At 39.7% G+C, this 17,136-nt stretch overlaps 1 protein-coding gene across 2 annotated transcripts in view; it reads right to left on the bottom strand.

Annotated features, from left to right (window-relative positions):
* The window catches only part of Arap2 (ArfGAP with RhoGAP domain, ankyrin repeat and PH domain 2), a 149,957-nt gene that overhangs the window by 78,583 nt on the left and 54,238 nt on the right, over nucleotides 1–17,136 (bottom strand). For both annotated transcript variants that reach the window (XM_051174029.1, XM_051174028.1), the window contains exons 9-14: nucleotides 8,632–8,747; nucleotides 6,358–6,557; nucleotides 3,062–3,147; nucleotides 2,170–2,352; nucleotides 1,572–1,746; nucleotides 997–1,131 (exon numbers count right to left, since the gene is read on the bottom strand). In XM_051174029.1, the coding sequence (XP_051029986.1) occupies nucleotides 997–1,131; nucleotides 1,572–1,746; nucleotides 2,170–2,352; nucleotides 3,062–3,147; nucleotides 6,358–6,557; nucleotides 8,632–8,747 (895 nt within the window). The remainder of the gene's footprint in view (nucleotides 1–996; nucleotides 1,132–1,571; nucleotides 1,747–2,169; nucleotides 2,353–3,061; nucleotides 3,148–6,357; nucleotides 6,558–8,631; nucleotides 8,748–17,136) is intronic.

Below are 17,136 nucleotides of genomic sequence, written 5' to 3'. Positions count from 1 at the left end.
AATTCTAGGGTTCCTTTATTTTTTTTAATCATATTTGATAAAAAAGACCTTAAAGAGGTCTGATGAGCCTATTATTAGTCTAGACAATAGTCTGTTATATTGGGAAACTTGGAGAAATTTCAAGTACCTGACTATATGCACTAAATTAAAGACTGAAGGATGGTTACAGAACACTCTAGAAATCAGCAAAAGCACTGCCAAATACTTTATGATGTTATGCAAAGAGCTTAGTAATAACTGTATTTGATATATAGTTTAACCTCTCAAAACTTTTGGAAAGCTTAGCATTTATTATCCCTTAGGCCAAGTAAAGACAATGGTAAAAGTCAGTGTGTGTGTGTGTGTGTGTGTGTGTGTGCGCGCGCGCACTCTTAAAGCAGAAAATAGTATTTCTTCCTACTATCCCCCATCAGATTGCAGTCAGGATGAAAAACTACAATACAGCTAAGATGTATCACAACTGGCTCTTTCCTCCTTCCAGTGAAAACTACTTAATATCAGTTTGATCTATTATGTGGCCACCAATTACTGGGCACAAAATCCTTAAAGCAGGATAGAATTTTTTTTTTTTTCAGAAGAATCTGATACACAGTTCATCCTAATTTATTTCTACTGTGAGATATATAACATAAAAAATAAAGCTTAAACATACTTAATAAATTTGAAACTAAAAGTGATCCAAATGTCTGGAAAAAAAAAAAATCAGTGTAGACTCAATAGCCACAAATTCATAATTTCTTAGATTTGATAATCTTTTTATTTGTGTAAAGAACATTTAATTAGTAAAGGCTATGGAAATATCCAAAAAGAAGCAGCAAACAACAACAAAGCAAAATAAAACAAAAAACCCATGAAATCTGAAACAATTCTGGTCAGAAGCCATTTCTGACATGGGACACCACAAAGAATTTACAGGGAACAATCACTACAAATGAGCAAACATCAGGTAAAAGAGTTTTACTCAGGCACGAAATCTAAGGGGAGCAGAGATGATACCTTCAAGAAGCTTTTTCTCTGTAGAGACCCGGGAAGCAGCCGCAGGAGCGTGGTATAAGAAGTCACAGAGGAAGGTGGAGTGGGCAGCCTCCTGACTTGACCCACCCTCAGAATGGACCTCGTGCTGGGGGAAGTCTGGAAAGGACAAAGAGATGTTTACACTTAGTTCTGAAATGTGGTAAAGCTGCCTTTCGCTTAGGAATCTGTGATGGCATTTGGAACTAGAAGCAATATAGGTCCTGATTTATGACCAAATAAACACAGAGAGATTTATTTCACTTTGTGTAAAATTTGCAAACGAGCACTTTAAGCCACATTTATTATTCAAGTATGAAAACTGGATTTAACTTTGAAAGAAATGATTATGCAGGATCAACTACTTTAATCCTCCATTTATAAGATTGAAGGACATGAAAGATATAAAAATCCTATACTTTTTCTACTATAAAGCAGTACCTGAATAATGACATGATTTTCTTGGTCAAAAAAAAGCAATGTGTTTGTGCTTCATTTCTTTTCTCTTCCTTTTGGGGATGTATCTGAAGAGAGCAGTCAGCACAGAGCGAGAGACAAACCTGAGAACTTGTTGTGGTAGAGAAATTCCATCTGCAGACTCTGCCCGGCCTTCTTGGCCAGCAGGTAGGGCGTACTGTGCACGGGGTCTCCTGTTGCACACATGACATCTGCTCCACTGAAAAGCAGGGCCATCGTTTCCAGCACATCTGGCTTTACAACCGCCGCACACAGAGCCTGGCCGTTAAAAGAAGACACACCATTTACGGGAACCGCATGCGAGTCCAGCTCTCAAAAGAAATGCATGTTGAACGATGTGTTTAGGAAGCCTGCATTCCTTTCTTTCCCATACTAATAAAATGGCCTGAATCGGTCAGTGGGCATTAAAGGGCTACTCCTCATGGGGTAAAGACATATAGCTAAAGGGTTCAAAGACTCTGTCCACTGTCTTGGTTCTGGAATGGTCTCCTTCTGAACCTTCCATACCATCACGAATCCTCTGGAAGACTTGTTCTGCTATGATTCTGTACTGGTTGGAGCTAAGAGATTTAAAACATTTCAAATGTAATGAAGTGACCCCTAAATGATCTACACTAAGAGTATTGGTTACATAACGATAAATGCCACTGAAATCTGTGCATCATGTTATATTTAAGTCACCTTATTTAACTCTTCTTTGGTCAGAGATGCTAAGAGAGTCTTTCTGAATTTTCCTTCTTTGTATTTCTGGGTAATAAAGGTTTTTCTCTTTTCGACTGGTGAGTCCATGTGTAATTCTTCATCTTTTTGAAGGTTACCAGCCCAAAAGTCGTTTGCTCTCTTGTTTCCAATAACAATAAATAGCTGAAACGGAAAAGGAAAAAAAATGTGTGATTCCATTAAATATGTTTGGACCTCCAAAATCGACTCACATCCTAAACTAAAACCTGACTGAACACGAGATACAGGAGAGAGCATGAAAGCCAGCACTCTCTAGGCAGATGAGGACAGATAGTGGACAGCAGACAGGGGTTCTAAATCAGCATCCGCTGGGAAACCAAGCACAGGCTACAGAAACGCAACAGGGGCGGCCTTACTCCATGAACTCACATTGAGACAGATTATTATTATTATTATTATTATTATTATTATTATTATTATTATTATTATTAGCTGCTACTAGGATGTCTCAAGGAGAGGCAGTGGAACAGGAGAGGAAATAGCGAGACTGTAAGATAGGACCAGTGGGTTAATGACAAAGCTCAACCCACATAAAGAATGCAGAACTTTGCCAAATATGTTCATTTACTCTTCTAATACGTTCCCGTGCGGGTTAAAAAACAGAAACAGAGTTCTCACTTTCCTCAGAGTTGCCACATCGTTACATCCTGAGTATCATTAAAGTTCTTTGTAGTCTTTATTTTAAAAATAACTACCTAATTCGGGGAGCTATGCACTGCCGTTTTCACACCACCGGGAGAACTTCATCTAAGAACTTCTGAAGAAAAGTAACTGCTGTCTACTGCCAATCTCCTCCTGTCTCTGCTCACACACACCAGGGAACAGGACTTACCTCAATGAGCTCATTACTCCAAATACTGGCATCCATTTTCAGACTTCTAACCTTAGAGTCTTTTGGACCCAATGATCTATGTTGTCCTGAAGGAAAAAACAATTCCATTTCCATTTTCATTTGAATGTGAATGTATTTTGCCTTATTTTTCTTTTCTAAATGTATAAGGAGGGCAGCAAATATAGTTCAGGGGTCAAGGACTTGGCCACATGTGTAACACCCTATGTTCGATTCCCAGCAATCCCTTCCCTCCACAGACCATACACAGACATGTGTGGGTGAGGGATGGAGGGATAGTTCAGTTAGTAAAGTACTTGCCTTGCTAGTAAAGAGCTAAATGCAATCCCCAGAAACCACATAAAAATATCGAGGCATGGTGGTTGTTTGTGTCTATAATCCTAACACTGGGGAAGTTGTGAACCCTTTGGGGCTGGTGATCAGCCAGCTTGGCTTACTAGAGAATTTCTAGGTTAGTAGGAGAACTTTGCTCACAAAATTAAGTAGCCAACAAACTAAATACGTGAATAAATAAATGTATATGGTACCTGAAGAACAATACAGAAGGTTGTCCTTCAACCTCCACATGAATGCACATACATGTGCTGTGTGTAGCATATATGTGTACACCTGCTAAAACACAAACATGCACACATGCACACAATGTATATAGGTGTGTGTGCATATATGCATGTGCATGTGTGTATGTGTGCATGTATGCATGTGTGCGTGTGTGTGTGTGTGTGTGTGTGTGAATAAATAGCCTGGAGCCACAAAACATTTTTTTTTTTTAATCATTGCTTTTTTGCCCTTGGTGGTATGGGGATCACCCTAGCCCTTTGCTGCTACTAGAAGTGTTCTAATCCTGAGCTATTTTTATAAACAAGGAAAATCTTTATAGTGGGTTAAATCTCGTGCATGTAAATAAAACTATCAATACCAGACAATCTAATGTGACAATTACAGCAAAAAAAATGAGCTTTTAATTATGACCTAAAAGCAATATTAGAAGCCTGAGGGTTGCAGAAGGAGACAGGGATGCTACAGCAGCCTACGTAAGAATAGATAAGCCCAGAGAACCAGATAGATGGCTCGGCGGTCAAAAGAACTTGCTTCTCTTCCAAAGGCCTAGGGTTTAATTCCAAAAACCCACAGAGAAGTTCACAAACATCTATAACCCTTGTTTCAAGGGAACCTATGCACTTTTCTGGCTTACATGAGTATCAGGCATGGCCATGGCCACAGACATGCATGCAGGCAAAATACCAATACTGGTATAATAACTTTTTAAGGTAGAATATATGAGCTCTAAATGGAGGGAAGAGGACCAGACAGCAATGGAAATGCCATTGAGATGACTTGGGCTTTAAGGACACCATAGGGTTTGAGAGTGTCTCTTTCATTTTAGGCCATTGTATAAGGCAGGCAGTACATCTTCTCATCAGTATGGGACAAGGATGAAAATATTCAGACTTACACACTGGGCTAGAAGCAGCAATGACAACTCTACTTCTGACATTTTTTTTTTCTTGAGTGCCTTTGGAAAAACTAATCTGAGATTCTCATAGGCCATGAACACCATCTTCTTAATGAGTGCTCAATACCAAGGAGAAGCAACCTTTATACAAAGAGTGAGAACTGAAGACAGAGCTCAAGGCACACATGTACTTCGTGCAGCAGCGTAAAGTGGTGAGGTCACTTAAACACGGATGACAACCATTAAGACAGCATGACAGCGTTGTTTACTGACGCTGTTGGTAAGGGGGACTGACGTCAGAGAGAGACGTACCAGCCACAGGTCTCAAATTTTCCAGAGAAAGCAAACAAGATAAAAATGGACCAAATGAAGACTGAGAGGCAAAACAGACTAGTAAAATAAGAGAAAAGAAGGCTTGTTACAAAATGCCGAAGGGAAATGGAGTTAAAGGAACGAAGAAAACCTGTGCTGGTCACTGGATAGCAGTGAAAGCCACCCAAATTTGAAAGGGGAATAGGGACAGGGAGTGATGCAAAGAAGGGAAGGGAGAACTTTAAGAAAGCTCAGTGGTATAAGGGGCAGACTGATGCAAGTCTTCACGATGAAACGAGAAACTGGTCTAGAGCCTAGGTGAGTGATATACCGACTCTAAGGGGGGAGAGAATGAAATGGGGCACGGAGGAATAGGTAGGAACAAAGCAATCTCTCCTGATGAGATGGGAGAGACAAGGAAGAGAGAAAACACTACAGAGAGGATCACGGCAGGGCCGATGTTTCCCACTGCACTTATGTGAAGTGGTCAGGAAAGCTGTCACAGTAGGATACAGAGCTCCAGAAAGTGCAGCAGCTTCTAGACAACTGCTGGTGCTGTGTTGCTCACTCTCTGCCTAGACTGAGTCAGAAGTTCCTGCCCCGCCCTGCCCCGCCCCGCCCTGCCCTGTCCTGTCCCATCCAGTCCAGTCCTGTCCAGTCCTGCCCTGTCCTGTCTCTGGGTATGGTAGTAAATTCTAATCTCACTCTCATCACCGTCTATTGTAATAACAATTCCTGTATTTGTTGAAAGAACGTCATGTCATACAGCTTTTTACCTCTGTAGACCAGCATCAGAACAGCTAGTAGTCTAGGTAAATTCTGCATCTGTGGTGTTGGACTCAGGTATCTGAACAGGGGAAGGCAAGTGGCCACAGAGTTTGGGAGACTGGACTTGGCTAAGTTTCTCCAGGTCCTCCCTGAGGCATTGCATAGAGCTGCAGTCTACTTCTATCTACCCTCTTGAATATAGATCAGGGATCACAAATGCACTGAGATGCCAGAAAACAAAGTATAAGTTCACAAGAAGGAAGGCATTTGGGGCACTAGCTCTTTCTATAAGAATCAATTCTGATGGGAAGCACTCCATTAGGAGATGGCAGATCCAGCATACCAGAACAGAGCCAGAACTTCTTCAATATAAAAATATACACCTTGAAGCAATGACGAGACCTGACTGAAAGCATTTGTGCAAGCAAGCAAACTTGTTCTGTAGGTCTTCTAAACCCCACCCCCACACACACGCACACACAAAAACATTGACCATGTTATTTTAAAAACCTATGCATGGACCAGTAAACCCAAGATGTTATTGCATATTTTAAAACTAATTATTTTTATCAAATCCGCATAGAACTGAATACAGGATTGTACGGTATTTCCGAGCGGTCTTCACTCTACTAAGGTTTATCCCATTTATTTCATTTGCACAACCTTTCCCTAGGACACATTATGTCTCATGGCAAAGAATGGCCAACCCAGTCAGAAGTGAGCACAGCTCATCACTAATTACCTGCACACTTCTTACAAATGACAACGCAGAGATTGATGGATGCCCAGTCAGGGTCTGGGGCTTTGCAGTCTGCACAGCTCCTGTTGGATTCATTGAACCAAATCTTCTCTGCTACTTCATAATCAGAGAGAGTTTCTGCGATTGACTGCTGCACAGCTTCAATCCAGTCCTGCCTCTCTTTTTCAGACTCCGCTGTAAAGCTAAAACAATCAACGTCTCTGCATTATTGATCTCCCTTACACGGGCCAATTAAGCAGGGTGTTCAGTTTGCATATTCATCCCAGACACAAATTAAATAGAAGCTGAAATTATGCCCGCTGGGCAGTTCGAATTGTCTTTTGCTATTAAAAATTATCTAATTTAACAAATCATCTTCTTTTTCCTCTTATTTTCCAACTGCTTACGGCCCTATTCACATATCTTTAACCAAAATTAACACACTTATTATTTCTGATGAAGACACACAGGAATTGCCTTGGTAGGTCAAAACAAACAGAGCCATGCCTCTGAAGCAATGGGTTATATAATAATCAAAAGGAGACTGGCAGTGTTTCATGACTGCTGGAATATTTTTGCCAGGAAAGTATGCCATCATAGTCTAAAACTAAAATTATATATATATATATGTATATATATATATATATATACACACCCACCAGAAATTGTGATTTTTGTCAGATTTAAAAATGGATTTTTTTTTTAATTAGAAGACTGTCCAGATGGCATTAAGAGACTGAGAAACAAGAAAAGTTTTAAATGGTTACTATTTCAAAGGATTCCTAACTCAATTTTAGCCAGCTCTGACACAGTCTCATTTCTTGGGGTTGGCTTGATGCCTCACAAAAAAGGATAAAATATTAAAAAGAAGATTGATTACTATAGGTAATATACACATATGCCTCAAAATAAAACCCCCTGTAAGTTATCTGCCACATTCATTAAAAAAAAAGCTTATGAACTGTAATGACTTGAAATATAATGAAAATAATTGGTAGCTTAATATTCTAAGGGGGTTCATAAAATCAGTGCCTTATAGGAAATGAATTTTCTGAATAACTTTATGATTACACCATAAAAAAAAAATTCTTACTGATTTCAAGTTCTTCAAGAGGTTAGTTACAGCCAGCATTTCTCTTTAGCTGAGGCTGTAATCGTTCTCTCTCTCTCTCTCTCTCTCTCTCTCTCTCTCTCTCTCTCTCTCTCTCTCTCTCTCTCTCTCTCTCTCTCTGTGTGTGTGTGTGTGTGTGTGTGTGTGTGTGTGCATGTGTGATGTGTAATGTACTGAGGGTGGAAGCCAAGGTTTTGTGCATACTAGGCAAACACAGTGCCAATTAGCTTCGATCCAAGCTTCAGTTCTACAAGTGTAAAAGTAAAACTTACTCTCCTTTATTTGAACTTTTTTATTTAAATTAGAAACGATCTTATTTTATATATTAATCCTAGTTCCCTCTCCCTCCCATTCAAAGTTGGAGCCCATAGACATATTTTGAGAAACAAAACGTACCAGATACTCAAGAGTACCTCAGAAATAATTAAGTCATTCAAAAACCTAAAACAATTGCCTCTGATTCACAAATAGCCTGACCTGACAAACTGGGACAAATGTGTTGGTGAAGTTGCACTCAACAAACTGCCCATGTCTATACCACACATTGAACCTACAGAAGAATCATTATGCATGGTTAAAGTATGCTAAGTACGTTAAGTAGCGTTCATTGTCATAGTGGTGAAGTTGCTCAAATACCACAATACATTTTGTTTTAGGCATAAAAAAAAAAAAAAAAAAAAACAAGATGTTAAAATTTGAGTCAATAACTTTATGTGATCCATCAAACCCAGAATGACTCTTAGCTGAGTCACTGGAAGAAATCACATGAGGCAGCTTTAATTAAAAGTCAATCCTAAAGTGGGATGCACTCAATTACGCTAAAAGAAAGTAAATACAACACAAACACAATGCAACACTATTTCATTGCCCCTAAAGGTAAAAGAATTGTAATGTGTCCACTGTGCTCTGCTTATAAACCAAACACTGAAGAAAGAGGCAACTCAGGACTCATGAGGAAAATATGTACGCCAGTGGCACAGTCCTCCAGGTCACTTTCAGGGGGACTTCCTACATGCCTAGCAAGTTGGGCAACACGGACACGATTATATTAATTGTTCCAGAAGATGTAAAACTACCTCCAGCATTACCAAATGGATTTCCCAGGCCTTTTAGTAATCATAAAACAAATACTCACACACACACAAAAATGTTTAAAAATAGCTTACCTGAAACTCCTATAGGGAGTGATTATCTCAAAAGATTGCTTCACAGCTCGATCTACTTGTTTTACATTTGCAACATTCATAGGAATTATGGTAATGCCGAGTCCACTCTTAAAATCCTAGTATGGGGCAAAAACAAAAACATAATGTCTTTCTGATTCAAAACCTCCTAGGAACCTTACTCCTTATACCTTGGGAGATAAAGAGACTCAACTTGAAAAGGAAATGATCAGTTCTCTCAGGAGGCCGTCCCTTCCTGTATCTGCTAACACTGCTCCAGCCTAAGCTACACTGGAAGCTGATGTCTTTCATATGAAAGCTAAGTTGACAAGGTCATAGATATATATGTGCCTTGCTTTGAACAGGGGGAACTATTATTTACCTGCATCCAATCAACAAAGGAGACTAACAAATCAGCAACCTTTGCCATATGCCAAACATTTATTTGTTAGGGAAGTCAAACGGCATTATGAAGTCAGCATCCATCAATAGCCTTAGTATGAGAAGATGGCGAACAGAGACTCAAAGACATAGTTACAAGTGGTAAGAATCTAGCTTTGCATGAGGGAAAGGAACAAAATGCAGAGCTGTTGGTGTTTGGTTAATCGGGTTGCAATGGCCCTGCTGTGGGAATGCATTCCTCTTCATTTACATTCAAAAGGCATCGCCCTTTTATCAGTTATACCAAGTTTACCTTCCTTAATATTCCAATCAGACAAAATGCCCCTGTAACATGAAAACTACCCTTTGTTCACCACTAATAGGCACTGAGTTCACAGTGCCCTACTGAAAATTAGAATAGAGGAGAGCATAATCTGAAAGCAACAATGTTGGCAATATGCTGCCTAATCATATGGGCTTGGTAGCTTAGCAATAAATGAGCTCAATGTTTTGCTAAAACACCACCTCAAGAAAGGTGTGATCTGTGTAAATAGATTCAGACTAAATGTTCCCGGAGCTCCTAAATTGTGGTAAGACACATCCGTAATAAAGCAAAATACAAAAAAATATTGTTCTATTTTCAATAAGGACACTTAGCAAAGATAATTTAGAAAAACCGAGAAGAAGGAAAAGCAACTCCATCGAAAAAAGCTATTGTAACTGTTGTGTGGGGAGGGAGAGTACTATGAATTTCTGTTACAGGTAAGGCTATATGTCCCACATTTGATCTATACAATATAAAATATTACATGCGAGGACATGCAGATACCTATTATAAGAAGAAACTCTTTCACCCCTTATCTTTTCCACATTTGTGTAGCAATGTCATCTAGGAGCAAACAGGTCATTTTAGAACAAGGTAGTCCTTGGGAAGTCCATGGACAAATGAGTGTGAAGATCCCTGTTCCTGTCCACAGCGATGCTTCTCTGCCCTTGCCGAGTTTCACTATAAGAAATCCTGTGTCTTAACTGTTCTGTAGGCCTCTGTGGTTACCACTAATGCGTTTTTAGTTGATAAAACTAAAACAAAATAGTTTTCACACATGTATACATGTGTGTATGTAAACACATATGTATCATGTAATCAGAGCCATCAGTCACACATTGTGAAAACACATTTATTACTGATATTATCATTCATCTACTTTTCATTATGTGTGTATTTCTAGTCTTGGGAATGCATGTTTTTATGCATGGAGGGAGATCAGAGGAGGATGCCAGCTCATATATGCTCGCTGCTTTGCACCTTATTCTCTAGAGACAGGGTCTCTCACTGAACCTGTAGATACGCTGGTGGCGTTGAAGTCCCAGAAATTCTCCTGTGGCTATTCTCCCTAGTCCCGCAGTTACATTCACATGTGTGGACATGGCTGGCCACAGTAGCATGCATATAACGTAGACATGCCTGGCTTAAGTCGCAGTCATATTTGTGGAATGCCTGGTTGTAGTTAAATATGCACGTGTGGACATGCCTGAGTGCGAGTCCTAGGATCTTAAAACAGATCTTCATGCTTACACACTAAATGCTCCTACACACTGAGCCATCACCTCAGGCCCTATTTATTATTCTTCCATTTAAACATTTATAGATAAAATCAGAAAAATTATTTATTTAGAAAACAAATCAACAATCTATTACATTTTCTGATAGCACATAATAAATGGCTCACAATGTTAGGATAGAAAGGCAGAATTTGAGAATAAGGAATATAAAATCATACATATATCTCAAAAAATTAAAAAAGAATGTTAGAGCAATAAAGCAAAATGAAATATTGACTATTATGAGCTCATTACAATGAGAGAATGATACATTTCCACTTTGTGTAGTTAGCCTCCGATGACAAGCAGCATGCCAGGTGAGGAGGGACATGACGCTATTCCAAGCAGCCAGGTATTAACACTTTTCCACATATCAGCGCAGGGCTGAACTTACTTTGTAAGTTAAAATACCAATTTCTAATTATCCACCTTAATGTCCCTTTTGGGTAACACAACTTCTGGATACACTCTCAATGTTGTGTACCTGGAAACTTAAGCCTTCTTTTATAAAGGAGGACTTTGGATGAGACCAGCAAAATGAGTCACCTGTCTAAACTTGATATAGGGATCAAGTCTAGATAAAACAGTGTGCCTTCCCCGAATGGCCTTCTGACAATTTTCCACAATGAGGCTGGTGACAAGAGATGGATATCAGGTCACTCCACAGTATTCCGTGAGGTGTCTGGCCTGTGAGCATTGTGTGACACTAAAGTTAGAGGCTCATAATGCTTTAACCACCAGACTAGAGGACAGTGGGAATGTCAACCCATTATAGAAACTGATGAGGCCCATCTCGGTTTCTGCCTGGATGGATGGCCCCTCGTCTCTACCAAGGAGGCATAAAATCTCTACAGCTAAAACAGTAATTCCTGGTAAAGTAGGGGTCAGTTCAGCATTCCACTGTGCTCCCCAGCAAGACAAAGATGATATTTTCTTATCATAAAAAAAATGTAACCCATTTATCAAATGTCTGCCATGGCCATATGGTTCTGAGTAATTAGAGGATACACATAGCTCACAAGCACCGATTGACTGTAAAATACAGAACAGAGTAACAAAATAAATGTCAGTGCTCTTGAGAGCCATTAAATGTGAAACAACATCATTTCTTATTAAGAATACTTTGGTGATATTTGGCTCCCTTTCAGACTAATAGAACATGTTCAGACTATGTCCTATTTCTGTGTGTTTGACAAAATTACCTATGTCCATCTCTATTTCACATCATGAGAATTAACATCATGGGAAAATAAAAAAGAACACAACCATAAAAGTCTACAATTTAAAAAACTAGAACTCTCAACCTAAGATTCTCATAGTTACACTGAATATGAAAGCAAAAATGTTAACAGAATTTAGATAGTATTGAGTCTAGACTGTCTAGGTACCAAGACCCAAACATGTCCCTCTGCCTTCTGTAGAATGAAATACAGAGAACAATCCAAATATAGAAAATTCCATTAAGACTACTAGTTGCAAATAAGCATGAGGACGCAATAGAATTCAGTTAGTTCTATCTATCCTGGGCTCTGAGTCCTGTGCAGGGCTGGAAATCCATCTTGCTGTATCATTTTGGAGAGAAGCAAGTTCATGTAAGTAAAAGAGGCTCAGAAGACTGTCCAGTCACAGTGAGTGGCACAAGTCTAGTTACCTATCACGAACCCTATCTCTCCGACCACTTCCATCTGCAGCCAATGGAAGGCATTACCTATTCTGAAGTCAAGCTCAAGAAAGTACATGTTCCAAAGCAACAAGCTCACATGACGCTTTTGAAAACACACTAAAACAGGAGTGTTAAACGTTCAAAAAAAAAAAAAAAAAGCTAAATTAAATTACACAATATTCTGATTATGAGTTTTATTCTCGGTCTGAACAATAATGGAAAAGCGAGAGAAGCCAAACGTTCAATCCTTAAAAGGCTGTCAACCATATAAACTCATGAAAGGTAGAGGGCTAGGGAGGGCTTCTAGGGTAAGCAATTCCCTATATTTAATTTCTGTGGCTAACGCAGATTTTTCAGAAAGCAGGAAATTACTACTATCAACAAGGATCACATGTGTTGCTTAACATAATCCAGACATTGCAACTCTGCAAATGCCTTGGCACTGACAGGCTCAAGGAAGAAACCTGGCTAGATAAGTAATAGCAAGCTACCTATCTAGACCATAACCACATCATTTGTAAATAGCGTAACTCTACCTTAAAGTACTGTTATAGGTATTAAATGAAATGATATAAGTAAATTAAAACCTTGAAAGAGTTTTACAGGCAGAATTTGGTATTCCTAAAACAATCCATTTCATCTGTAATCATGTAAAGACTCTGGACTAAATATTCAGAGAGAATTTATCACAAATATTGACCAAGAAACCAAAACGAGTCATTTACACAAATTTATGCAATGAGAGTAATTCTGAATTGCTAAAACCACACCACCCAAGAGCAAAACGAAACGCTGATCCCTAAAGAGAGAAATTAAAGAAGAGTTTGTTAACCCCTAATCTGCTGAAATCTCAAACCCATTTTTAGAAACAGTGAATGCTAGCTTTCCCCTGCCAGGAATTTAAGAACTTGGTGCTTAGACATTTGTTGAAAACAGATGTGGCATTGTACGACATTGGCACCAGACTTCTAGGAAACACCAGATGCAGAGCTTGGCCAGTGTGAGAACCCAGAGAATGTGAGGTCACCCCCTACATCCTGTGGCTTCGTTCTGTGTTATGCAAACCAAGCCTTCAGAGGACTATTTAAATTCTATTAGTACTCCATCCCCATGCCAAAGTGTCAAGGGACTTTACATCAGGAGGAAGTGCCTCTTGTTTTACTGTGATTGGCGGATATTTAATGGAATGAGTTTGTGTAGTTAAAACCCAGTGCCACAATCAGCATCAAATGCATGCCCAAACCCCAACAAGCAAGACATCTGGTTGTAATGAACGGGCTAATTTTAGCACGATATTTTAAAAACTCATCAGGAAGAGATGGTAGACTATCAGGAAACCGGAACAAACGGAAACCAAGGCCAGTTTTCTTAAATTTGTCTCATGTCCATGTGCTGAAAGTCTAACCAACTAAGAATACCAGGAACAAATATTTCAAAATATGTCCATACTTGATTATTGCACTAGGTGTGGTGATATAGACCTCCTGTCCATGGAAGGCTGAGGGAGAAGACCTACCACAAGCCTGAGGCTGCCTGAGTTACACAATGAGCTTAAGGCCAACCAAGACTACTCAGTGAGGCCTTCTCTCAAAAGACCACACACAGAGACAGAAAAAAAAAAAAAAGTATGACATTTACACATACTGGCTCCTTACCTAAAATAATTTTGAAAATAATAATTGATTAAGAAAACAGAGGGCCTGTGTACTTCAAGCTCATAAAAAAAATGCTTTAGTTACATTATGCACACAATTTCTACAAAATAAAATTAACAAAAAAGAAATGTAACCAAATGACCCCCCCCAAAAAAAACAAAAACATGTCCTGAAATCTAATTTCTTAACTACACAAAGGGATCAAAGGAATTGGCAACAAAATAAAGTTAATATGATACCAAAGAGGACAGAAAAATACAATGAGATTAATCTATTCAAACACAATATAATCTTAAAAGAAAAACTTTTTATAAAAAGATAGACCCTCAAGGCAAGGAGACAACTACAAATGGCAATTAATTCAATAACTTGTTTCCAATTCAAAAGTTGATGCTACATGTTAACACATTAGAAGCTTCTTGCCTGGAACTCACAGTGATAAATGAGTCAATGGGGGAAAAAAATAAGTATTCTCACTGCTACTTAGCAATACAAAAACTTGCAAGTCTCTGTAAAAGTTAAGAGGATGGAGAGAAGGCTCAGTGGCTAAGAACACTTGCAGCTCTTCCTGTGGACCCACCCAAGATTGGTACCCAGCACCCACACAGTGTAGATCATAAGTGTCTACAATACCACTTCCGCGAGATCCAACACCTTCTTCTGGCTTCTTCACTGCTATGCATACACAATCTTACACACACACACACACACACACACACAGAGTAAATCTTTAAAAATTACTTTTAAGAAAAAAAAAATGTTAGTGATACCTATTACCCTATAGATCACAGGTTTTCAACCCGTGGGGTCGTGATCCCTTTGCAAACCTCTGTGTCCAAAAGTATTTGCATTATGATTCATAAAAGTAGCAAAATCACAGTACTGAATCAGCAACAACAACAACAAAAAAAAAATGTTATGGTTGGGGGTCACCCCAAATTGAGGAATTGCATTAAAGGGTCATAGCAGCAGGAAGGCTGGAAACCACTGCTGTAGACAGTATTTCATTTTCTAAAAGAATTATTTTATTATGTGTGTGAGAAAGAAGTAGAGAGGGACAGAAAGACAGAGAGAAAGGGGCAGAGTGAAGAGTGTCACACGAGAATGCAGATGGCATTGGGTCCCCCTAGGGCTGGAGTTGTGCACTACCAGAATTGGCTTCTGGGAATGGTCTCAGTCTCTAGTGCACATGGTCCTCTGGGAGAGCATTGCTTGCTGCTGAGCTATCTTTCCAAATCCCAGTAGCAGAGTTCTAAATGTGAAAGACCCTTTATGAAAAGTGTGTGCTTGTCATCATGTCTATGTATCCATACCTATGTGTGTCTGGGAATGTAGGCCTATACCCCATAGTGCATACCCCACAGTGAAGACAGGGAGGCTGGGGGACAACCTCAGATGTTATTGCACTTCTGTCCCACACCAGGAAACTTATCTCATGGGTTCCTGAGGGATCCCCTGTGTCTGTGTCCCATCGCCTTGTAGGAAAACTAGAATACTGACACCCAGGTAAAGTATCAAGTTTTCACATGTGTCCTGGGGGTTCAAACCCTAGTCTTGGTGTTTGCTTGCCAAGCTCTTCTGATAACTGATTCCTTTCCTCAGTCCTTAAGAAGGCTGTATGATTAAATACTGAATTTACATCGACCCTTTGGGGGCTGGGCAGACAGAAGAAGGAGGAAATAGAGAGAGAGACAACAAGAAAGAGAACAAACTGATTTGAACTGATTGAGGACAGTGTGAGAATGGAGAGGCAGCTCAGTGGTTAAAGTATCTGACATTTTGAAAACCTGAGGAACTCTGGAACACATGGAAATGCTAGCCTACCTGTCACCTTGGTGCTAGTGCTTGGAATATAGAGATAACAGCTCCCCAGGCAACCCGGCCTATCAGACAACCCTCTCTGGTGAGATCTTGGCTCAACTGAGAAACCCTATCTCAGTTCAAAAGGAAGAAAAAAGTAAGGAAGACTCTTGAGGTCAAGCTCAACCTCTGGTCCCTTCATGCATTCACACATGTGACCTCTCCACACACCTTTGCATGCACACATGCACTCGCATGTGCATGCACGCGTGTGTACACACACACACAGCCATACATCACACATATATGAATACATACACAACACACATGGGGGGGGAAAGAATGATAAAAATGCTCAGTGTTGTACAGAGATTCTCAGAAATTTCCTGGGGATCAGTAGCAGTGATATATTCTCACCACAAACTAAGTTTCCAGATAGCAGCAGTCAGTCAGCTTTCCACAATGGGAAGCATGCCTCCATACCAGCCAGAATGGAGTGCCTGCTAAACACTCCCTAGATAGACAGATGGATCTAGAAATGTATGTCGATAGTATAACCTATGCACATCCAATTATAGAGGTCCTTTACACAGTGTAGAAATCATAGTATGAAAATGCTGTCACTATTATGCCACACTGCAAGTATATAAAACATAAGCAGGTATAATGAATAGAAGCAAATGCACAAACATTAAATAAGGGAAAACTTTTTGAGACAGAAATAAATATGGAAGGGATGGCATTTAACTTAAGTGATGGGGGCAATATACACTCACTGTTTTGCAACAGGGTAATTAGACACAGAATCCTAGTGTTGGTATCTAAGATGTTATTTGCCTCTCTTAACAAAGGTCTTCTCTAATTCTTTATCTCTTTCCCCTTCACTTCTCCTTAGAGAGCAGCTGGAAAAAGAAGGCTAAAAACACCTCAGGCTACATTTACTCTAAGTCCCCTCCAGTCTCTGCCCTAGGCAGCCTGAGAGCCCCTCTGGGTTTCAGTTCCAAGGATGTACTAATAAAGTAAAGTACACATGGCAAAAGAGAAAGGAAGCCTCTGAACTGAGCAGCCAGGAAGCCAGAAGCTCCTGTAAACACAGGAGTGAGGACCAGTCGGAGAATGCAACACAGATGAACAGCAAGACTGCCAGCAGGCTCACACCGTTGCTCTTGAGAATGAGTGGGAATTTCAAAAGTCACAAAAGCGTTTGTGTCAACCATGTGTTCGCGGTGGATTTAAGCAAGAAAATGCATGCTCTTGTCTCAGTACTAGCGACAGGCTCAGGAAAATAAGAAATAGATTACTGAAGATGTGCCTGCAGGCAGGCTGGCTCTGTGACAGCATCTTCAGAGGCCCCAGGAAAAGCTCTGAAGAGCAACTATTCAAAGGAGAGCAATTTCTGGCCACACA

This window comes from Phodopus roborovskii, unplaced genomic scaffold, assembly GCF_943737965.1.
Source record: "Phodopus roborovskii unplaced genomic scaffold, PHOROB, whole genome shotgun sequence".
Lineage (NCBI taxonomy): Eukaryota > Metazoa > Chordata > Mammalia > Rodentia > Cricetidae > Phodopus > Phodopus roborovskii.
Note: the sequence above shows the minus strand (reverse complement) of the source record. Positions and strands in the feature narration are given on the sequence as shown.